At 45.6% G+C, this 24178-nt stretch overlaps 1 protein-coding gene across 2 annotated transcripts; it reads right to left on the minus strand.

Annotated features, from left to right (window-relative positions):
- Window positions 1-1383: 1383 nt before the first annotated feature.
- On the minus strand, window positions 1384-24144 carry CPSF4 (cleavage and polyadenylation specific factor 4). 2 transcript variants are annotated; one of them, XM_077275364.1, is made up of 8 exons: window positions 24005-24138; window positions 20933-20983; window positions 20565-20717; window positions 19249-19344; window positions 19057-19150; window positions 16482-16554; window positions 16028-16198; window positions 1384-1751 (listed from the first exon to the last, which is right to left on the minus strand). In XM_077275364.1, exons 1-8 carry the CDS (start codon window positions 24105-24107, stop codon window positions 1683-1685), a joined length of 810 nt encoding a protein of 269 aa, XP_077131479.1. In that variant the 5' UTR covers window positions 24108-24138; the 3' UTR covers window positions 1384-1682. The 2 variants fall into 2 exon arrangements, with proteins under 2 accessions (XP_077131479.1, XP_077131480.1); XM_077275365.1 differs by having other exon boundaries at window positions 1544-1751; window positions 16028-16195; window positions 24005-24144.
- Between the last annotated feature and the right edge of the window lie 34 nt (window positions 24145-24178).

Raw genomic sequence — 24178 nt, forward strand, 5'->3', positions numbered from 1 at the left:
TGGCAGCTGCAGGAGTAGTCGGTGGTGGCTGCTCCTGTGCCCACTATGAAAGATCAAGAAAGATCAATGAATATTCACTCCTCTCCATGCCTGTGGGCATGGAGGGCAGTGAATATTCATTCCCTTAAGTAGCGGGCACACGTGAAAGCCCGGCAGCTGCAGGAAGTCGGCGGCTAACAGCGTGTACGCTAATAAAGAGAAATTAATATTCACTGCTCTACACTCTCATGGGTGTCGAGAGCAGTGAATATTCATTTCTCTTTAGCAGCGGGCACAGAAGTTAGCTGTAGCAACCGGCCCCTGCCTCCTGTAACTCGCTACTGCTCCCCCACCTCCCCACCACAGCCAGAGCAGGTACATCTGGACTATAAGACCCCCCCCCCCTCCCATTTTCCAAAGATAAAAAGTGTGCCTTATAGTCCAAAAAATATGGTATTTGGATTATTGCTGCTTGAAGTTTTAGTCCTTATATATTAAAAGTTAAGTTTTATGGGATCCTATATTATACCCCTTCAAAAAGACAGCCACATATTATAGAGCTGTAATTCCAGAATTCCAATTAGGATGTGAATATTCTCAAGGTAAAGCTGGGAGTCTGTACTTAAAGCCCGTATTGATTATTTAACTGTATCTTGAATATGTTTTGTACACAGCTAAAATACCAAAACTTATGTCACTGTCCAAATATTTGTCCCAACTGCATATATTACAGCTGGTATGTGCTCTGTGTGGTGTGGACTCTGCTTCTGAGCCTGACCCAAAGTCCCAGACACGCTCCGTGATGGATATATCCATTAGGGGATGTCAAAGGATAATCTGACTCTGCTTCATGAACTCGTTTATACCCATCAGCTCCCTCTATGTAAAATTGACATTAGTGTTACTTAGCCTTTGCTCAGTTTTTGTTGAATGGTTGAATTACAGAGCACATAACCACTGCGGTCAATCTATGAATGCCATAGATGCGGATGGAGAAAAACCCTTTAAAGGCCAAGACCCAAACAGGCCTGGTCGCTGAAAGGTTATTAAAGCAATTATTTCACAGTGATTACTTGTGACATGAATATTGGTGCAATCAAATACAGACATATATTGTGCTCTGCTTATCTCCTTATACATTAAAAAAAAGTAAAAGTAAAGCAATCATCCATAGCAACCAATCAGATTCCAGCTTTTATTTTTCCGAGGACCTTATTTATGGTAAATGAAAGCGGTTTCTTGATTGGCCGCTATATTGCTCTGCTACTTTTGCTAAATCTTCCCCATGTATATGTTTTTGCTTCTCGATCTTTGAAGGAAATAGAGAATTTGTTCATCATGATTAGAAACAGGTGACTGTGGTGATGGGACGCACTCATAGAAATATAAAATAAACGCAGTAGATCAGTACAAAAAAAATGTACATTTTATTTAAAAAAAAAAAAAAAAATATATAGAAAAAAATTAAATCGTCAAAATATAATTTTGGAAAGTGACTGGACAAGGGAAAATGTTCTTAGAAATTGCAAACTAATTGAGGTTTGGCCCGCTATTTACAGGAGAGAGAAAAACCCTGACGTTTGAAAAGTTAAAATTATATTTATATATATATAAAAAAAAAAAGCCAATGGTCCTTTGCCTTTTCCACCGAGCAAAATGCCTTCACTACTTATACGAGCAGATCCTCCACTTCTGGTCTTCAGTCACTGACCGCTCAGGAACGCCAAGTGACCCTTTGTACATCTGTTGGCGTAATGTCCCTTCTCACCGCACTGCAAAGGCAAAATGTTGTACTTTAGTGGAGTTCTTATAGCTGAGAAAAGAGCACAGTGTCCCTTACAGAGAAGCGAGCCAGAAGACTGCCCCACGTGGCCATATTAATCGGATACGTGCTCCATTTTCCACTTAGTTTTTTTTCTCCTTGCTTTATACAGATACTGTGAGCACAATTTTGCAATGTAAAGTGAAGACCTGGCTGTAATACATATTACATTGATACTTAAGGTGAAGAAATCCACTTTGTTCTTCTTCGGAGCACAGGGGGCCGGACTGTACACTGGGTCTTCTCGGCGATCAGTCACTAGATTTACACACTTACACTATATACACAAGTAGGACCAAGAAAACTTTAAACAGGAGTGTTTCTATGGGTCCGCACATTTCATGCGTGCAGGAACTAAGCACCTCAATGCCGCCTATTGAGCCATCTACAGGGGTCTCAGGGCCCTGGCACCAGTGATCTGCAGCACCAATAAGGCTATGTGCACACGTCCGGAATTGCCGTGGAAATAATTCCGGAACTCCCTGCTTCCTGTTTCCCACTAAACACTAGTGTTTTCCAAGCGTAATTAGCTTGCAGAATGCTAGCGTTTTCCAAGCGATCTGTAGTATCAATTGGAAAACTGATTGACAGGTTGGTCACAGTTGTCAGAGTGTTTGACAAGTGTGACCAACTTTTTACTATTGATGCTGCCTATGCAGCATCAACAATAAAAAGATCTAACGCACTGCGGTATCGCGAGACCCACGTCATCACAGGTCATTGCCGCAAAGCAACCTTGGGAAAGGAAGCATCGCGAGGAGCGGGAAGACTGCCGGGGACGCCGGAAGGTGAGAATATCATGATTTTTTGTTTTAATTCTTTTTTTTTTTTTTTTTTTTTTTACAATTATATGGTTCCCAGGGCCTGCAGGAGAGTCTCCTCTCCTCCACCCTGGGTACCAACTGCATATGATCTGCTTACTTCCCGCATGGTGGGCATAGCCCTATGCAGAAAGTAAGCGGATCAATGCATTTCTATGTGTGCGGAATCCCCGCGATTCCGCACAAAGAATGAACATGCTCCGTTTTTCCGGAATGCGATTCTGCTGCGGAAAAAAACACAACATGTGCACAAAAAATGCAGAATGCATTCTAATAGGATGCTTAATGTATGCATTTTTTTTTCGTGGTTTTATCGCGTTTTTATAGCGAAAAACAACGCAAAAATTCCTGAAAGAGTGCACATAGCCTTACAGAAAAAATGGAAACAATAGCTACCCTTTAGCCCCCTAGTGATCAAGCCAATTTGAACCTTCCTGATTGGGCCAATTTTTTTTAAAATCTGACCAGTGTCACTTCATGTAATAACTCTGAAACGCTTCAGTGTATCCCAGTGATTCGGAGATTGTTTTTTGTGGCATATTGTACTTTATGTTAGTGTTAAATTTAGGTTGATATGTTTTGCATCTATCTGTGAAAATATCAGAATGTTGGCAAAAGTTCAGAAAAACTTGTAATTTTCAAACTTTCAATCTTTAACCCCTTTATGACCTTGGTCGTCTCCGGCGCTGAGCCCACATCTTTCCCGGCACATGTCAGCTGGTTTGATCAGCCGTCATGTACCTCTATCAGCTGCAGGTGGAATCGCAATCCACCCACGGTTGTTAACATGTTAAATGCCAATGTCAATCTTTGACATAGGTATTTAAGTCACGCAAACCGCATGCGCATCATAAGGCACACCCATGGGTCACATGATCTCAGGGTACTGATGGTCATGACAGCCGAAGGTCTGCAGATGAACCCAGTGCCTATCATTATGAATCTCCTGTGAACGCCGACCAGAGGCCAGTGTTCAGAGGAAATCCACATTTATGCTACGCATAGTATGACTGAAGCCCTGCTATGTATAGCACAGGCGATCGGATGATCACTGCTGCAAGTCTCCTAAGGCAACTATGGAAGCAAGTAAAAAAAAAAAAAAAGTTTTTTTTAAAAAAAATAATATAAAACTTCTTTCTTTAGGGACCTAAGATTAAATGGACTTTGGGGCCCTATATATTGGAAACTCCCCAAAATTGATACTATTTTAAAAACCGCACCCCTCAAAACTGCTGTCAGAAAATGTTTTAACCCTTCAGGTGCTACACAGGAATTAACCCCTTCACCACCTTACGAATTTCCATTTTTGCGCCCCATTTTCCCAGATCCATAACTTTTTTTTATTCTTCCGTCAATATGGCCGTGTATGGGCTTGTTATTTTGCGAGACGAGTTGCTCTTTTGAACACCACCATTGGTTTTAACACATCGGGTACTGAAAAATGGGGGGTATTCCAAAAAAAAAGTGCAATTCAACAATTTTTTTATTTTTTATTTTATCTACCATGTTTACTAAATGCTATAAAACTGACCTGCCATTATGATTCTCCGGGTCATTTTTTCTTTTTTATTTAAGCGGTGGAAAAAAGATCCAAAGTGATTGTCTCTAGTGATCCCATTTTGGGGTATATATGATGTTTTGATCACCTGTTATTGCATTTTATTGCAATGTTGCAACAAAAACAAACCATAATTCTGGCAGTTTGATTTGTTTTCTTATTACACTGTTTACAGATTGGATTAATTTATTTTATATGTTGATAGATTTTATGTCTTTTAAATTTTTTTTTTTTTTTTTTTTTTACTTTTTACTGTCTTCAATAGTCACCTTAGGACTTAGTCCCCGATCGCCTGTGCTACACATGGCAGGGCTTCAGCACTGCTATATGTAACATAAATTATAATCTCCTATGAAAGCCGGCGGCACCGATAGGCGTGTCTTATAACGTGCTTCCAGCTTGAGCTAATTAAATGCCACTGTCAGAGATTGACACTGGCATTTAAACTTGTTAACAGCAGAGGGTGGATCGCATATCCATTCGCGGCTGTTAGGGGCCCAAGACAGCTGATCAAATCATGTGCCGAGACAGACGCAGGCGCAGCGCCCGAGCCCGCATCGAATACTGGGATTAGTAAATGAGCTACTGCAAATTTGAATGTAAAAAAAAGTTGTAATTTTTACTCTAAAATGTTGTTTTAGCTCCAATTTTTTCACTTTGACAAAGAATAGCAGAAGAAAAATGGACCCTACAATTTATTACACAGTTTCTTCTGAGCATGCTGATACCACACATGTGGTCATAAACCTTTGTTTGGCAAACCGCAGTACTCAGAAGGGAATTAGTCTGAAAGAGATTGCACGCGCCGTGTCGCATTTGAAGTGCCCCTAAGGCACTAGATTACATTTGAGGGGGCAGAAGCCATGTCATTTTTCTAGTCTTCATTCTACCAGTAAAATGGGAACCCCCTATAGATCCAGTGACATATCGGACCTGAGTGGGGGCTGGCTTTGTGGTAACATTTTGGGGTACGTAATATTTTTCAATCGTTTCTAGAATAAGGCTGGGATCACATTCTTGTATTCTACACTGAGCACTTACGTCTGCGTTTCCATGTAAATCCAACAAAAATGTTATTCTGACAAAACCCCCAACGGAACCACCCACCACAATGAGGCACATAGAGACACTTTCGACTCCGTTTGGCATCTGCTCTAGTGATTGCCATATTTTTAGGAGTTCACAGAATGGTGGTTGTCCACACTTGTGCTCTAAAAAGACGTCTAAAATGATGGGAAACCGCCAAAACAGAGACCAGTCCAAAGTGACTCCATCTGCCTCATAAGTGAGTGGTTCCTTTGAGGTTTTGTCTGAATCGCATGTTTTGGGATTTACAAGGAAAACCCAATCAATGTAAGCGCTCAGTGGAGAGCGCAGGATAAATGTGAGCAGAGCCTTGTTCTAATTTTTTGGGAGGCAAAATGAGTAAATAGACAAGAGTACAAGAATAGTTCTTATTTTTATTTTTGCACGTTTCTCTGTGCGGTATAAGTCATAAGACGACTATTCTTCAGGTCTATACGACTACAGCGATAGCAGATTTATAGTTTTTTTTTTCCAAAATGTTTTTTTCTAATATCACAGTAAAAATACTTTTCTTTATTAAAAAATAGTTTGTATGTTTCTTGCCGTTCTGAGAGCTGTAACTTATTTGGCAGAAAGCTTATTTTTTTCCGCTGGGCAATTTTTTGGGTCCCATTTTGGGACAACGTTTTTGATCACTTATTCAGTTGTGGTTTTTTATTTTTTATTTGTTTTACACAGAATGAACAAAATCTAGCAATGCAGATATAGTTTTTAATTTTAGCGTGGTTCACTGTGCGGTAAAAGTGATAAGGCAGTTTTATTTTCTCCTTCGCCTCATTGGGGGACACAGACCATGGGTGTATGCTGCTGCCACTAGGAGGCTGACACTAAGTGATACAAAGAAAGTGATCTCCTCCCCTGCAGTATACACCCTCTGCTGGCTCTCCGCTAACCAGTTCTTGCTTAGTGTCCGTAGGAGGCACACGGACTGGTCTGCTATTCAGACCCAAAGAACTCTTTTTACTTTTACCTTTTTACCTTTACAAGGGACGAAGGGGGCGACGGATTCTTTCATGTTCTGATCTCCACCGAACCAACAACAGGCGAGCACGGGAGTTTTACCTCTCCGTATCCTCTCCTGCGACGTGGGAAGCCACTGCCTGAGCTGATTCTAGGGGCGACGGGCCCCTTCAAGGGCACCGATCTCCCCCTCCCTTATCAGACGAGCACCGGAGTGTCACCTCCAGTATCCTCTTCTGCAGCCAGGCCCATTGCTGGACATCAGCCCTGACCACCAGGTTATACCCTCAGCTGTTCAGAGGCACTCTACAGCGTGGCGTCCGAGCAGCCCCCACTGCACCACCACTATTAAGAGCGGATGGTACAAGGAGGCGGACGGTTCCTCTCCACCTCCCTGCTAAAGGGACGATGGATTGAGGACTTTTCTTATCCCTGCACCGTCCAAACAGCAGCGACAGCAGAGGATCTTTTTCTACCTTCTGACCTGCTGAACAAAGCTGCATACTGGGGTAAGTGCCGGGACTCGAGCGGTTGGAGGGCTCTGCGCATTTTTCCTCGTTCGGCGCCGGCTGGCTTCAAAATTTAGCCTCTGGCTTCGGGTTTGTGTAGGCCTCAACCTGGAACTCCTGCTAGGCCGCACTTCAGGCTCCGCCCCCCCATTCAGGCGCCTCTCATTCAGGACGAGAGCTCTATTCTCGGCGGCCATCTTCTTCCTCCTGCCATTTCCAGACACGAGCTCATCCGGAAGTGGCTGCTGCATCGCACCGGTGGTACTCAGCGCTGAAGACAGCGCTATTCCAGACGGGGGACTCAGAATCTCGGTAAGGAGAATCCTCCCTCCGCACCCCTCCCCCGCACGCACCCCGGCAGCATAAAGGGACTAGCGTTCACTATTTTTTAATACTTAAGACCTGCAATCTCTGGTTGTCCAGCAAGCTCCGGTCTTAAAGGCACGGGTCTTAAGGGTACATGACTGCATTCCCTGGTCTTAAAGATGTATGCCCAGTAATCGCTGGGCTTATAGGTACATGTCCAGCTTTCCCTGGCTTTGTTAAAACACATGACCAGCCTAGTTTAAAAGGGGCACTTTACCAGCATTCTCTGCTCTTTAAGTAATGACTCACCAGAAGCCGTTCACCTTTCCCAGAGTACTTAGTTCAACTGAGCTCAGGAGCCCTCTGCCGCCGCCGATCCCGGCTCTTCCCAGAGTACCTAATTCCCCTCAAGGGGCTTCACCTCTGGCGTAATCCTTGAAAAATGCCCCAGTCTTAAAGGCACATGACCAGTATGCCCTGGTCTTAAAGGCACATGACCAGTATGCCCTGGTCTTAAAGGCACATGACCAGTATGCCCTGGTCTTAGAGGCACATGACCAGTATGCCCTGGTCTTAGAGGCACATGACCAGTATGCCCTGGTTCTTAAAGGCACATGACCATTTAAAGGCACATAAACAGTATGCCCCCCTAAAGGCACAAGACCAGTATTCCCTGGTCTTAAAGGCGCACGACCAGTATTCCCTAGTCTTAAAGGCGCATGACCAGTATTCACTGGTCTTAAGGGCACATGTTCAATCCGAAGCTGGTCACCCTAACTGAGCTCTGGAGCCCTCCGCCGCTGATCCCAGTTTATCTCAGAGTACCTAGTCCCCCTCAGTGGACTTTGTCACTAACCGCAACCCATGGCTTCTCTGACCAAGAGATTGGATCCCTCTGTGAACCCTCTGTGGCTCGGAGTGCTCGTAGGACCGATATACATATACATATATATACATATATATATATATATATATATATATATATATATATATATATATATATATATATATATATATATATATATATATATATATATATATATATATATATATATATATATATATATATATATATATATATATATATATATATATATATATATATATATACACACAGTCATATGAAAAAGTTTGGGCACCCCTATTAATCTTAAGCTTAATGTTTTATAAAAATAGTTTTTTTTGCGACAGCTATTTCAGTTTCATATATCTAATAACTGTTGGACACAGTAATGTTTCTGCCTTGAAATGAGGTTTATTGTACTAACAGAAAATGTGCAATCTGCATTCAAACAAAATTTGACAGGTGCATAAGTATGGGCACCCTTATCATTTTCTTGTTTTAAATACTCCTACCTACTTTTTGCTGACTTACTAAAGCACTTTTTTTGGTTTTGTAACCTCATTGAGCTTTGAACTTCATAGCTAGGTGTATGCAATCACGAGAAAAGCTACTTAAAGTGGCCACTTGCAAGTTGTTCTCCTGTTTGAATCTCCTCTGAAGAGTGGCATCATGGGCTCCTCAAAACAACTGTCAAATGATCTGAAAACAAAGATTATTCAACATAGTTGTTCAGGGGAAGGATACAAAAAGCTGTCTCAGAGGTTTAACCTGTCAATTTCTACTGTGAGGAACATAGTAAGGAAATGGAAGAACACAGGTACAGTTCTTGTTAAGGCCAGAAGTGGCAGGCCAAGAAAAACATCAGAAAGGCAGAGAAGAAGAATGGTGAGATCAGTCAAGGACAATCCTCAGACCATCTCCAGAGAGCTGCAGCATCAACTTGCTGCAGATGGTGTCACTGTGCATCGGTCAACTATACAACGCACTGTTTTTTGCCGCCATGCATAACGCCTTTTTGTATTACCAAACAACTCAATCTTGGTTTCATGAGTCCACAGGACCTTCTTCCAAAAAGAAATTGGCTTCTCCAAATGTGCTTTTGCATACCTCAGCCGACTCTGTTTGTGGCGTGCTTGCAGAAACGGCTTCTTTCGCATCAATCTCCCGTACAGCTTCTCCTTGTACAAAGTGCGTTGTATAGTTGACCGATGCACAATTACACCATCTGCAGCAAGTTGATGCTGCAGCTCTCTGGAGGTGGTCTGAGGATTGTCCTTGACTGATCTCACCATTCTTCTTCTCTGCCTTTCTGATGTTTTTCTTGGCCTGCCATTTCTGGCCTTAACAAGAACTGTACCTGTGTTCTTCCATTTCCTTACTATGTTCCTCACAGTGGAAATTGACAGGTTAAACCTCTGAGACAGCTTTTTGTATCTTTCCCCTGAACAACTATGTTGAATAATCTTTGTTTTCAGATCATTTGACAGTTGTTTTGAGGAGCCAATGATGCCGCTCTTCAGAGGAGATTCAAACAGGAGAACAACTTGCAAGTGGCCACTTTAAGTAGCTTTTCTCATGATTGCATACACCTGGCTATGAAGTTGAAAGCTCAATGAGGTTATAAAACAAAAAAAAAGTGCTTTAGTAAGTCAGTAAAAAGTAGGTAGGAGTATTTAAAACAAGAAAATGATAAGGGTGCCCATACTTATGCACCTGTCAACTTTTGTTTGAATGCAGATTGCACATTTTCTGTTAGTACAATAAACCTCATTTCAAGGCAGAAACATTACTGTGTCCAACAGTTATTAGATATATGAAACTGAAATAGCTGTTGCAAAAAAACCAATTTTTATAAAACATTAAGCTTAAGATTAATAGGGGTGCCCAAACTTTTTCATATGACTGTATATATATATATATATATATATATATATATATATATATATATATATATATATATATATATATATATATATATATATAGGGACTCTCCTACAATGGGAGCCGTCGGCTAGCAGGGGCCGCAAGTATTCTAAAATGTACAGGCGTCTAGAAAACGGAAGGTTTCATTTCCTGATCTCTCCCCTATGATTTGTTGAGAACACCGCTCTGAATATGGATCAGATATTGCCCTGGATTGCCAGAGCTTCAGAAAAAGAGGAACTCGCCTATTTATATCATCAACAAATTGACGAGCGGTTCCCTGGACAGAAGCCTCTACGTCGGATGCCATACCTGGTCTGATTTTTAAGGGCGACGGGTCCTTTAACCCCTTCCCGACATGTGACGGAACAGTACGTCACATGTCGGGACCCCCGCTTTGATGTGCGCTCCGGCGGTGAGCGCACATCAAAGTCGCGACATGTCAGCTGTTTTTTACAGCTGACATGTGCGCGCAATAGCGGCGGGTGAAATCGCGATCACCCGCCGCTATTAACTAGTTAAATGCCGCTGTCAAGCGCAGACAGCGGCATTTAACTACCGCATCCGGCCGTGCGGCCGGATATGAGCGCATCGCCGACCCCCGTCACATGATCGGGGGTCGGCGATGCTCCTCCATTGTAACCATAGAGGTCCTGGAGACCTCTATGGTTACTGATCGCCGGTGGCTGTGAGCGCCACCCTGTGGTCGGCGCTCACAGCACACCTGCATTTCTGCTGTGTAGCAGCGATCTTATGATCGGTGCTGCATAGCAGAGCCGATCGCGTTGTGCCTGCTTCTAGCCTCCCATGGAGGCTATAGAAGCATGGCAAAAGTAAAAAAAAAAAGTTTTTAAAAATGTGAAAAAAATTAAAAAAATATAAAAGTTTAAATCACCCCCCTTTCGCCCCAATCAAAATAAATCAATAAAAAAAAAACCCAACCTACACATATTTGGTATCGCCGCATTCAGAATCGCCCGATCTATCAATAAAAAAAAAGCATAAACCTGATCGCTAAATGGCGTAATGAGAAAAAAATTCGAAACGCCAGATTTACGTTTTTTTGGTCGCTACGACATTGCATTAAAATGCAATAACGGGCGATCAAAAGAACGTATCTACACCAAAATGCTATCATTAAAAACGCCAGCTCGGCACGCAAAAAATAAGCCCTCACCTGACCCCAGATCACGAAAAATGGAGACGCTACGAGTATCGGAAAATGGCGCAATTTTGTTTTGTTTTTTGCAAAGTTTGGAATTTTTTTTCACCACTTAGGTGAAAAATAACCTAGTCATGTTAGGTGTCTATGAACTCGTAGTGACCTGGAGAATCATAATGGCAGGTCAGTTTTAGCATTTAGTGAACCTAGCAAAATAGGCAAGCAAAAAACTAGTGTGGGATTGCACTTTTTTTGCAATTTCACTGCACTTGGAATTTTTTTCCCGTTTTCTAGTACACGACATGCTAAAACCAATGATGTCGTTCAAAAGTACAACTCGTCCCGCAAAAAATAAGCCCTCACATGGCCAAATTGACGGAAAAATAAAAAAGTTATGGCTCTGGGAAGGAGGGGAGCGAAAAACGAAAACGGAAAAAGCTCCGGGGGTGAAGGGGTTAAACGGCACCGATTCCCCCCCACACCATCAACAGATGAGCACATGCAGTGTCGCCTCCATGTATCCTCTTCTGCATCCAGGCCTATCGCCAGACAACCAGCCCTGGCGTCCGAGCACCCCCCTTTGTATCACCACTATTTAGCGGCTGATGCAAGAAAGTGGACGATTCCTCCCTGTTAAGAGGATGGTGGATTGAGGGTTCCTAATTTTCTACTCTGTACGACGATGGCAAGTGACTGTATTTTCCTGACCTGCTGGATGCAGCCCCGCATTCTGCCACTTGGCAGACTAACCGGGTAGAATTTCTTGTGGTATACCTACCAGTGTCCCTGCCCGATGTATCATCAATTAAAATACCACAGACGGTCGGATAGCAAATCTGGTTCGTTCCGTCTTGTGGCTTCGGGTTCAGCGCTCTACCCTTCCTTAGCCGCCACATGGGTTGCTGGACCAATAGGCTCCTGGTCAGGGACCTTAACTACTTCGATTCACACAAGTAACCTTTCCCCGAAGACAGTACAGCTGGCCAATCTAATCTTCTGAGCGGGAGACTAACAAGGGATCGTATCTTTTCTACAGACCCAACCAGCAGTGGAAGCGTTGTCCAGGACAGTCTAGATCTAAGGGATCTCGGTTCCAAAAAAGGGAATGAAAAGACCGATCCTGGACTTTAAACTTCTAACAACCTTTGACAAGGTCCTCCTTTTTCAAATGGAGTTCCTCCGCTCAGCCATTACTTCAACAGAAACATGTGCAGTTTCTGGCATCCATCGACATTCGGGATTTTTACCCTCACATTCCTGGTTTTCCCCCTCTACAATAATCCCTTCGCCTTCCATTCGCGAACAGCACTTTCAAATCACGACCTTACCCTTCAGCCTGGCTACTGCACCAGAGTGGTCGCAAGGGTCATGGCGGTTGTCATGTGCCTCTTGGCACCCCAGAAGCATGGTTGTCCTGCCCTATTTGGTCGACTTTCTAGCCGCTCTTCCAGGACTACGCTGAGTCGTCTATATCACTTGCAATACCCTCTCACTTGGGCTAGCAACTAAACTTAGACAAGTTTTTTCCTCATTCCCAGCCCACCAGATAATTTTTGAGGATGATCCTGCACAAGAAGGATGGTAATCCTCTCTCGAGTCAAGGTCGTGGCCCTTCAACAGGGAGCTCGTGCACTTGGTCACTCATTCCCTCGGTTCATTCAATTCGCTAGGAGGGTTCTGGGGAAAAAGACGACAATGGAAGCAGTTTCTTTCGCTCCGGTCGTTTTCAGCAAGTCAATCAGGCTTTCAAAGGGAAGTCTCTGAGCTCCTTCCTCATCCAGAGCCTTCGCCTCGTCCAATGGTTATTAGTGAATTCCAATGCCAGTCTTCTTCTCCTGATCATTGCTCTGGGGATTCGAACGGTACGGCTAATCCTACAGCAGGTCCACTGCCTTCAGGCAGGTCAACCATACGTCTTCAATTGGATAATGCCACGACTGCGCTATACGTCAACCATCTAGCAGGTACGCACAGTCAAGCGCCATGGCCGAGGTACCTCGCACTCTCTCATGGGCCGAGATCTATCACTCGGTGATCTCAGCAGTACATATCCCTGGAGTAGAACACTGGGCGGCAGACATATTCAGCCGTCAGGGTTTCTCCTCAAGTGAGTGGGAACTTCACTCGAAGTCTTCCATCAGATCTGCCTTCCCTGGAGTACTCCAGATATAGGTCGGATGGTGTCCAAATTGAACACCAATGTACTCCAGTTCATGGTTTGACCTCGAGATCCAAGACCATCGCAGTGCATGCTCTGTTCTTCCATGGTACCAATCTCCATAACCCCTCTTCCACTACTTCTGAGATCTTTTTGGAAGCAGGAAGGGCCCCAGTGATCCCGGGAGACTCGCACTGACAATGTCAGGTTCTCTCGCTTGCCATACTAGTTTTTTTTTCCGTCCTATTGCGACAAAACTGCGAATATGGAATTTCTAGCAGGGAGTCTTCACCTGTAGTTCTTCCCTACCGCGTACCGTTAGATCTGTGGGACAATGGTCCTGGGGATCTTACAGTAGACTCCTTTTTTGACCCGGATAGACTTTACTATCAGGGAAGGTTGCTCCCCTTTTTTCTCTGCGTTCCTGTCATCCTGATGAGTCTTCAGAGCTCGCCGCTCTGTTCTTTCAGACTTTTTTCCTTATTACCATCAAGGCAAGGTCGCCCTCAGGCCATTTCCTTCCCTCGTTACCAAGGTGGTATTGTATTCCCTCTGTCGCAGGGGCATCATCCTTCTCTCATCTCTTTCGGCTCCAGTCCACAAAACGGAATGGGTTCTCCATAATCTGGAAGAAGTGAGTGCTCCGAGTGGGTACGTATCGAGGACGGCGTCCTTCCGAAGGTTGGACACTTTACTTGGGCTTCTCGATGGTAAGACGGCTTACTGACGGTCACAGGAAGGGTTTAGCCATTTCATCAGCCATGTTAGTCTGGTGGATTCTTTTCACCATCCAGGAGTCCTTCCGTGCTAGATGTCAGCCTATCTCCCTGTTTGAGGGCTCTACACACCAGACGTCGGCAAGCACAGCCGCAAGCTTGCGAATTCCTCCAGTCCGCATGCATTCTTGAAGCACTATAATTCCCACACTTCCACAGATGTGAGTCTGGGCAGGCAGACTCTGCAGACCGCGGTGACGCACTTGTAAGTAGTGGTTACACCGGCTTGATCTGATGTTGGCCCCACCCAGGGACTGCTTTGGGACGTCCCACGGTCTGTGTCCCCCAATGAGGCGAAGGAGAAATAGGGATTTTTGTGTACTCACCGTAAAATCCTTTTCTCCGAGCCATTCATTGGGGGACACAGCTCCCTCCCTATTATTAGTTTGTGCTTGTTTCTATAATTTGACATGCTATACTCTCATATGTAATGTGACATGCTATACGCTCATATGTTGTTCTTGATCTCCTACTGCTTTTGTACCGAATTGGTTAGCTGAGAGCCAGCAGGAGGGTGTATACTGCAGGGGAGGAGCTAACTTTCTTTGTATCACTTAGTGTCAGCCTCCTAGTGGCAGCAGCATACACCCACGGTCTGTGTCCCCCAATGAATGGCTCGGAGAAAAGGATTTTACGGTGAGTACACAAAAATCCCTATTTTCAGGACAGTACGATCACAGCGATACCAAATGTATAGTTTTTTTAATGCTTTGCTACCTTTACAGACCAAAAATAATATTTTACAAAAATTTATTTGTTTTGGCATCATTATATTCTTAGAGCTGTAACTTTTTTTTTTTTTTTTTTTGCCGAATGAGCCATATCAGGGTTTGTCTTTTGCAGGACAGTTTGGAGCTGTCATTTATACAATTTTTTTTTTTTACATAGGTCTCTTTGATTGCTTTCTATTCATTTTTTTGTGTGTCAGTATGATAAAAAAAAGTTTCATTTTTGGAATGTTTTTACTATTTTTTTTAATTTTTTTATTTTTTAAGGTGCTCAGTGTACAGAATAAATAATGTGCCAGCTTTATAGATCAGGTTATTCTGCATGCAGAGATATCAATTGTGTACTTTTTTATTTTTGTTTTAATGTAAACGCTATGTTTTTAGTGGCGAAACAGCTTTTCGTGATTTGTGTGTGCTTTTTTTTGTACTTTTTACACATGAAGTCATTTTTTTATTTTACTTTTCACTTAGTTCTACTATGGGACATGTGAGTCAGTGAGCCGCCTGTTAGATGCCGAGTCGTCAGTGAGATCCAACAGACCACCGTACCCTGGGGTCATCAGATGACCTTAGGGTACCATGGCAATGATCGACGACATCGGCTATTATGATCGCGAGGGGGTCAATCCTGTCAAAGGAGGTCTTTTAACCCCTTATATAGGTATTTAAGGGGTTAATTGGCCCTGATTGGTTCCAAAACTGGCTGGGGCAAATACCGTAGGGTGTCCGTTGTCATCCGCAGGAATTGCGCCAGTGGCAGGGCGCTATTCCTATTCTCTTATTCCAAATCGCTATTTTACAATGGCAATCAGAAATAAGGCACCTTAACGGCCACCGTTTTAGGGTATGTGCACACGCTGCGGACTGGTCTACGGATTTTTCCGCACTGATTTTGATAAATCCGCAGGGCAAAAACACTGCGTTTTTCCTGCGGATTTATCGCGGTTTTACCGTGGTTTTTGTGCGGATTTTATCGCGGTTTTACACCTGCGTTTTTTTAATATGGAGCAGGTGTCAAACCGCTGCGGATTCCGCACAAAGAATTGACATGCTGCGGAAAAAAAACCTGCAGCGTTTCCGCGCGTTTTTTTCCACAGCATGTGCACAGCTGTTTTTGTTTTCCATAGGTTAACATTGTACTGTACACCGCATGGAAACTGCTGCGGATGCGCAGCAAAACCCGCAACGTGTGCACATGGCCTTAATGTGTATTGGCAGTTAAGGGGTAAAAAATAGTAGGCGACTGTGCAAAAAAATAAGTACAAGTATAAGTTACAAGCAAGGAACAAACTAAAGTAAAACACGTGGCCTAAACGTAACAATGTACATAGAGCCACAAAGTCTGGAGCAAAGTGGCCCATTAGTAGTGATGGAAACACGCAGCCAGCATCTTACCTTATAACAGGTGACCTGATCCAGTGGTCTGGGCCCCCGATTTCCTATATTATTGTTCTGTGATTGCATGACCCCAATAGTCTGTGGAGACCGCTGCTGGCCGATGGGCGAACTCTGGCTGGTTAGCTGGATGAGGGAGGACGATCGCTGTAAAGGCTGGTTGTTATTCTGCTGCAGGCGAGAATGGAAGATTAATATGTATTAATATTATAATTAAGTGCACATATTTATACATAAAGGAGGCAGCACGCCGACAAGCTGGCCATCAGAGGACCTTTGTAGCTCGCGGTGAGGACTTTTTGCTGGAGTGCTGCCTCCTTATCTTTTTTAGCATATTTGGAAGATTGGGGCTTATGTCGGAGAGGTCATGCACCCACAATACACAGATTTTGGTGGCGATTTTCATATTCTATACATGCACCCACATTTTACCCAGGACAGTGAATGAGGTCACCTTCTGCTGGTTCAGGCCCTGCTGAGGTAGAGGAGGTTGTTCTGTGGCTCCCATAGGCAATTCAAAGCGGGGGCTGAAAAATAACAGAGTTTACTGTAAACGGCATTGCTCCAAAAACAGAACGGTGACCTGTGCCTGCACCAGAAGGAAAACATGGCAGACTTGCATATCATTCCAAATACCATATTATCTTACTAAGACTAGGGTCAGATGGCCGCAGGGTCTCATCCAGGAGAATGGGGTCCATTATGCTAAGGACACTGATCAGAGTTTATTCCAATGTCGGCAAAGTGACCCATTATCTTGGATCGAGAATCTGAGCACACTGGGAGGAGAAAATGGAGAACGTTTCTCAATCTTCTCTTTCCTGTGAGTCCACGGTAATCGGACTGCACTTTAATTTACACGCACCCATTGACATGAATGGGCGAGTCTCGTCCGCCTTATGAGACAAATCGCCGCGTGCTGTGATATTTTTTATCATGCCGAATCAGTATGAGAAATAAACGTTTCTAAGCACTGCCCCATTACATATCATTGGTCTGAGTCCTATCTGATAAAAACGAGCGAGCCCAGGAACAATTTCCCTGAAGGAGAAGAAATACACAGGCATTGTCCAGTGCGGATTCATGGGGAAGTGCAGAAAATGTGAGAACCAGTGGCACAGAAAGCTCCGGGAATGATCCCGGCGGAATCCGACAGTCTCAGTCCACAGCAGAAAGTATTATGTCAGCATTCGACATGAGCAATCCGTCCGCTGCCTTTTTCTGTCCACTGCGGCTACCATAGCATTTTACTTCTCTACTTTCCAAAAGAAATACTTAGTAGCCAAAGTAGATGCCTAATTTTAAGAATTTTTTATTTTTATTTTTTTAAAGGGAATCATTCACCATGAAACTGCAGACCCCTTCTCTTAAGAGCTTACAATCTACAGTGAGGTGGGGGTGACAAAGTACAGGTGCTTATTTACAATGATGGTCCAGCCATTTTGAGGGAATGGGGATAAAGGCTACATGAGGTAGTTACCAGCCACTATTTGTAGTGCTGTTGGGTGCGCTGGAGTATGATGGAGGGTTATCCTCAGATAGATAGTGAATGGGCCACACACTCACACGAAAGGGCTTTGATTAGGGAACTCGATAGCACTCTAAACAGATGTGTTTTTAGGGAGCCCCTAAAAATGTGTAAGTTGTGGTTAGTTCTGAATTCTTGGGGTAGAGCATTCCAGAAGATTGGTGCAACTCGTGAGAAGTCTTGGAGCCGGGAGTGGGAGGTATGGAGTAGTGCAGATGTTAGTTGAAAGTCGCTTGCAGAGGGTAAAGAACGAGTAGGCTGATAAACAAAAATGAGGCAGGAGATGTAGGGGGGTGCCGCACTGTGCAGAGCTTTGTGGGTGAGAACAAGTTTAAATTGGATCCTATAATGTATGGGCAGCCAGTGTAATGACTGGCACAGATCAGAAGCGTCCGAGTAAGGATTAGCTAGATGGACGACCCTGGCTGCTGCATTAAGGATGGACTGGCGAGTGGAAAGTCGAGTGAGGGGCAGGACAATTACTAGAGCGCTGCAGTAGTCCAGGCGGGAGTGGATCAGGGCAACAGTGAGGGGTTTTGTTGTTTCCATGGTGAGGAAGGGGCGAATTCTAGAGATGTTCTTTAGGTGTAAGTGACAACAGAGGGCAAGAGATTGGATACAGAAGGCGAAGGAAAGATTGGGGTCAAACATAACACCCAGACAGCACGCCTGCTGCCGGGGTGTTATTATGGTGCCACCCACGGAGAGGGAGATGTCAGATTTAGGGAGGTCAGTATAAGGTGGAAACAGACGAAGTTCAGTTTTGGAAAGGTTGAGTTTCAGATAGAGAGCAGACATGATGTTGGAGACTGCAGACAGACAGTTAGTCGCGTTCTGTAGTACAGAGGGGGTAAGGTCAGGGGATGACGTGTATAGTTGTGCAACATCGGCATAAAGATGGCACTGAAAGCCAAGTCTGCTGATGGTCTGTCCAATTGGGGCCGTGTAGAAACATACCTTATAGACATAGATATAACAGGTTTAGATACAGTAAAACTGAATCTGTGCTTTAGGGGAATTGCACCTTCCACGCCGGCCTCGGGCGGGGGGGGGGTCACCTTCCACGCTGGCCTCGGGCGGGGGGGGGGGCACAGCAGGTAACTTAAGCCTATTAATGAATTTGGCACATCCTATTCCAGCATGGAATTTGTCAGTCCTGAAGAATCGGGCCTAAATGTTCTTCAGCCAAATTACTATCAAACTGCATTACTGAGAATTAAATATTTCTTCTTTACTAAAATATTTTTTAGAAATGCTAAGGGAAGTATTTCTACTTTGTTCTGAATATAATATTTTGTGTGAAGCGTGATCCCAGCAGGGACTCTGCTTTGTGCATACAGTAGGTATCACTGCATAGATACTAGCAGTATACACCCCGATCACACACACTCCCGCTGTACCGGCGGCTGAGCTACCTGTGGCCTCCTGACTGCAGTAACCAGCCTTTCCAATGTATCCATATACTTACCGAGCACTAAATACTGAGATATTATATACTCACTGCATGAATTTACAGCTCGGACCGTCCAGACAAAATCCTACTAGATAGTTGACACAAATGACTCTCCGTGTATGCCGATGTCTGCACAGGGGGCCTATGAGACAAGCAAAGCTGTTAGACACGGACATCTCCATCTGCAGCAGACAGTAAGGGTAATGTGGGGTTAGCAGAATTCGCATACGTCCCCCTTACCGTGTTTACAGAAGCCTCGATCATACCAAGGACAGTCTTTTATCTTTGATTCTGGGTCAATATGTAAAAACGGGCACTCCTTGTTACTGCACTCACCTGCAACAGAAACAGAGTTCAAGCAAAGCGGATCTACTTCATGTGGCAGTACCAATACGCATAGTGCTGCATGTCTCCTGAGCCCGTGAGAGGCGTCTTCCCTGGCAGCACACAGACGTACTGCTTGTAGTGCCTGTAACCAAGGGAGAGGGGCTGCCCTGACATCTGTTAGCCCATGTACTGCAATTCACCATGATTTAGCCAAAACTACAGAGAAAGAACATACGGTGTTCACTTGTAAATGGAAACGATAACAAGTGAGAGTCCTCAGTAATTAATAGTTTTGTAATGGGAGCTGAGCTTGCCCTGTAGAAGGCTAGTAGGACCCCATGCCTGTCATTACAGTCCTCCTGTGAAAGCTAGCCCGTGATCTTCTCTACACATTGCATTGTTGAAGGTTTTCCAGAATTAAAAAGAACCTGTCAGCAGGATTGTGCTGACTAAACTACAGACACTGTCAGGTTGCTGCTCCTGTACGGATTCAAATGATACCTGGATGAAGAAATCTGTCTTGTGGTTCTTGTGCAATCAGTTGTGTGCCAGAGAAACCAAGGAAAGACCAAGGAGATATCTGTTCACAGGCCGCCACGAAGCACAAACATTTTCCTCATCATAGAGACAGAGAGAGACAGACTTTGTGTTTTGGTGCGGCCTGTGGGCAGGTCTTTCCTTGGTTTCTCCAGCTCAGAGCAGGAAGATAAGACCCTGCCTACAGTCCCGCTCCGGAGCATGGGCATATCATTAACTGAAAACTTCTAACACTGATTACACAACAACCACAAATCAAATTTTCTTCACCCCAGATATCATATTAATCAGTATAACAGTGCCAACATGACACTGTCTGTAGTTTACTTAGCAAAATCCTGCTGACAGTTTCACATTAACTTATTATGTTCACAGGCTTGTCCAGTGTTAAAATACAGACAGTTTCCTTCATCCAATGCTGCTCCAGTGGTGACTTCACAGGTATAGTACATGACCGCTGCAGCCAATTGCCTGGCTCAATTGTCTGTTCCCAACTACAAAAACATCACAGCTGAGCCCAGTGATTGGCTGCAGCGCTCACATACTCTAGCTGTGACGCCACCACTGCAGCCTATCAACACAGATTAAGGGTAAGTGTATGCACACAAGGCTGGTCCTATGAAGCCCTGTAACTGAAGGAGTGCTTCATACTACATAGGTGCAGGCTCACACACAGGGATAACGTAACTTACCAAACTTGGAGTAGAAGTAACACTCAGGCATCTTGGTCATATCGTACTCATGGAGGAACTCACACTGGTCTCCTTTCTTACATAGTCCTCGTAACCAGTGCTTACAGACCACGGTCTTCTCCCCACTAATATGCCGAAATGGGCACATACCCCCTAAAGTCAAACAAACCGGATTTTACATCCACAGAGTAGAATGAGTATGAAATAACCTTACATTAGTGCTGTTCTTCTAATGTCTATAGAAACTAGAATTGTGCCTAGAAACTCCAGCGTACAATAGCAATCTGGGTACAAAGTGTATTGTATGTATTGTTGTACTGCAGTAATGTCCAGAAGACATGCCCATGGGTCCTCAGTCACTTACTCACCTTTGCTGCAGGCCGTCCTCAGGTAGAATTCACAAACAGCTGCCCCGGACTCTGGAAAAGAGAGAAGCAGCAAATATCATCATCTGCACAACATGAAGAAAATAATGTCATCCATTTGTTCAATCACACACAGGTTACAGGATAGGGGAGCAGAGCCACACCACTGAGGGATAGTGTCAGAAATCCCCATGTGCTTAATGTCACAGTGCATCAGGTATACAGAGAAACGTGCGTCGGGTCCCTGGTGGGCGAGTTCCCCTATCTATACCTATACTATATCACTGTTTACCTGATGCACTGTGACATTAAGCACATGGGGATTTCTATACCCGTTCAATAGTGATTTGGATACTTTCATGGGGCATTCAGCTATCTGCTATATTATACTATATGATCTATTCTGTGGGTTATATACCGTATTCCTCTCTCTTTGATGCAATTCTTTTTAGATGACCAGTGTATAATCTTAAATGTGAATATTATTATATTTCTGGTGAACTGCTGCATCTATGTACTCCCAGGGTACCCACAATTAGCAGGGCTTTCTCACCCACCGGGCTGTTCTATGTGTCTGTATGTTTTGGAATTTTTTTACCTATGTATTTTTGTATTCAGTAAAATAAAATGTTATATGTATTATTTTGGATATATATTCTTTCTTTCTAGCACAATCTTTTTGTCGGCATTGCTTTGGTATTAGTGCATTATGGGACACACTACCAGTATTGGGATTTATAAGCTTTTGATTTATATTTTACTACAAGTGATCGGCAGCTGACAAGTCAGCAGATCCATCTATCATGTGTTGTGCCCTCCTGGTGCCAGGCTGCTCATGTGCTCATGCCCCTGGGTAACACCGTGTGCCCTGCTGGTGCCAGGCTGTTCATGCCCCTGGGTAACACCGTGTGCCCCTGGGTAACACCGTGTGCCCTGCTGGTGCCAGGCTGCTCATGCCCCTGGGTAACACCGTGTGCCCTGCTGATGTCAGGCTGCTCATGCCCCCGGGTAACACCGTGTACCCTGCTGGTGTCAGGCTGTTCATGCCCCTGGGTAACACCGTGTGCCCTGCTGGTGCCAGGCTGTTCATGCCCCTGGGTAACACCGTGTGCCCTGCTGATGTCAGGCTGCTCATGCCCCAGGGTAACACCGTGTGCCCTGCTGATGTCAGGCTGCTCATGCCCCCGGGTAACACCGTGTACCCTGCTGGTGTCAGGCTGTTCATGCCCCTGGGTAACACCGTGTGCCCTGCTGGTGCCAGGCTGTTCATGCCCCTGGGTAACACCGTGTGCCCTGCTGATGTCAGGCTGCTCATGCCCCAGGGTAACACCATGTGCCCTGCTGATGTCAGGCTGCTCATGCCCCTGGGTAACACCATGTGCCCTGCTGATGCTAGGCTGCTCATGCCCCTGGGTAACACCGTGTGTGCTGCTGGTGTCAGGCTGCTCATGCCCCTGGGTAACACCGTGTGCCCTGCTGATGCTAGGCTGCTCATGCCCCTGGGTAACACCGTGTGTGCTGCTGGTGTCAGGCTGCTCATGCCCCTGGGTAACACCGTGTGCCCTGCTGATGTCAGGCTGCTCATGCCCCTGGGTAACACCGTGTGCCCTGCTGATGTCAGGCTGCTCATGCCCCTGGCTAACACCATGTGCCCTGCTGATGCTAGGCTGCTCATGCCCCTGGGTAACACTGTGTGCCCTGCTGATGTCAGGCTGCTCATGCCCCTGGGTAACACCGTGTGCCCTGCTGATGCTAGGCTGCTCATGCCCCTGGGTAACACCGTGTGCCCTGCTGATGCTAGGCTGCTCATGCCCCCGGGTAACACCGTGTGCCCTGCTGATGTCAGGCTGCTCATGCCCCTGGGTAACACCGTGTGCCCTACTGATGCTAGGCTGCTCATGCCCCTGGGTAACACCGTGTGCCCTACTGATGCTAGGCTGCTCATGCCCCCGGGTAACACCGTGTGCCCTGCTGATGCTAGGCTGCTCATGCCCCTGGGTAACACCGTGTGCCCTGCTGATGTCAGGCTGCTCATGCCCCTGGGTAACACCGTGTGCCCTGCTGATGCTAGGCTGCTCATGCCCCTGGGTAACACCGTGTGCCCTGCTGATGTCAGGCTGCTCATGCCCCTGGGTAACACCGTGTGCCCTGCTGATGCTAGGCTGCTCATGCCCCTGGGTAACACCGTGTGCCCTGCTGATGCTAGGCTGCTCATGCCCCTGGGTAACACCGTGTGCCCTGCTGATGCTAGGCTGCTCATGCCCCTGGGTAACACCGTGTGCCCTGCTGATGCTAGGCTGCTCATGCCCCTGGGTAACACTGCTCTGCAGTCACTGCCAGTAGGGCGGCCTCCGCTGTACGTTTGCTTCTTTATAGTTACTGATCTGTTCACCAAGGTTACCGTTATAAGCCCCATACACACTAGAATTATTTGGCTGCACCTTCCGACCATCTATCGTATGGGGGTCCGACTCTCACTGACAGATGATGTTGGGGGAGACGAATCAGACACATTCAGTTACAACGCCTGATACTCTGCTTCCCCAGAGAGCGGCTGCCACCAGCACACTTTGGCCTCTTTATTGGAGAAACGATGAGAGACAGATGTGACTGGTGGTCAGATGCCACAATGTATCAGAAAAACAGTCAGCATGGCTGACACAATCTGAGAGCTGGAAACGCAGATGTGAACGCAGCCCAAGAACCCACCCAGCTCCTAAACCAGTGGCCCCCACGCCAGTAGCCACGTCTGTAGCCCCCACACCAGTAGCCACGTCTGTAGCCCCCACACCAGTAGCCACGTCGGTAGCCCCCACACCAGTAGCCACGTCGGTAGCCCCCACACCAGTAGCCACGTCGGTAGCCCCCACACCAGTAGCCACGTCGGTAGCCCCCACACCAGCAGCCCCCACACATCGGTAGCCGCACGCCTTTCCAGGCACAAATCGCACAGTAGAGGCACCAGACGGATCTATTTGGGGGGGGTTTAAGCCGGTCTCATAAAGTTTGGAGCCAGGATTATTCCGGTTTGCTGCCCGCAGGGAGGGATGAGTGCTCCCGGCCACCATCACTTACTGTCCATGCCCGGGAAGGGCAGAGGTTGCGCCCCCAGCTGCTGCTCCACAGCCAGCTCCAGGTCGAAGCGGATATGATCCACACACGCGATTAGCTCCTGCATGGTGACCGGAGCGCAGGGCCGCACACACACCGGGAACCAGCATCAGCCCCGGCCGGGACCGCGCAGATAAT

Source organism: Ranitomeya variabilis, chromosome 7, assembly GCF_051348905.1.
Source record: "Ranitomeya variabilis isolate aRanVar5 chromosome 7, aRanVar5.hap1, whole genome shotgun sequence".
Lineage (NCBI taxonomy): Eukaryota > Metazoa > Chordata > Amphibia > Anura > Dendrobatidae > Ranitomeya > Ranitomeya variabilis.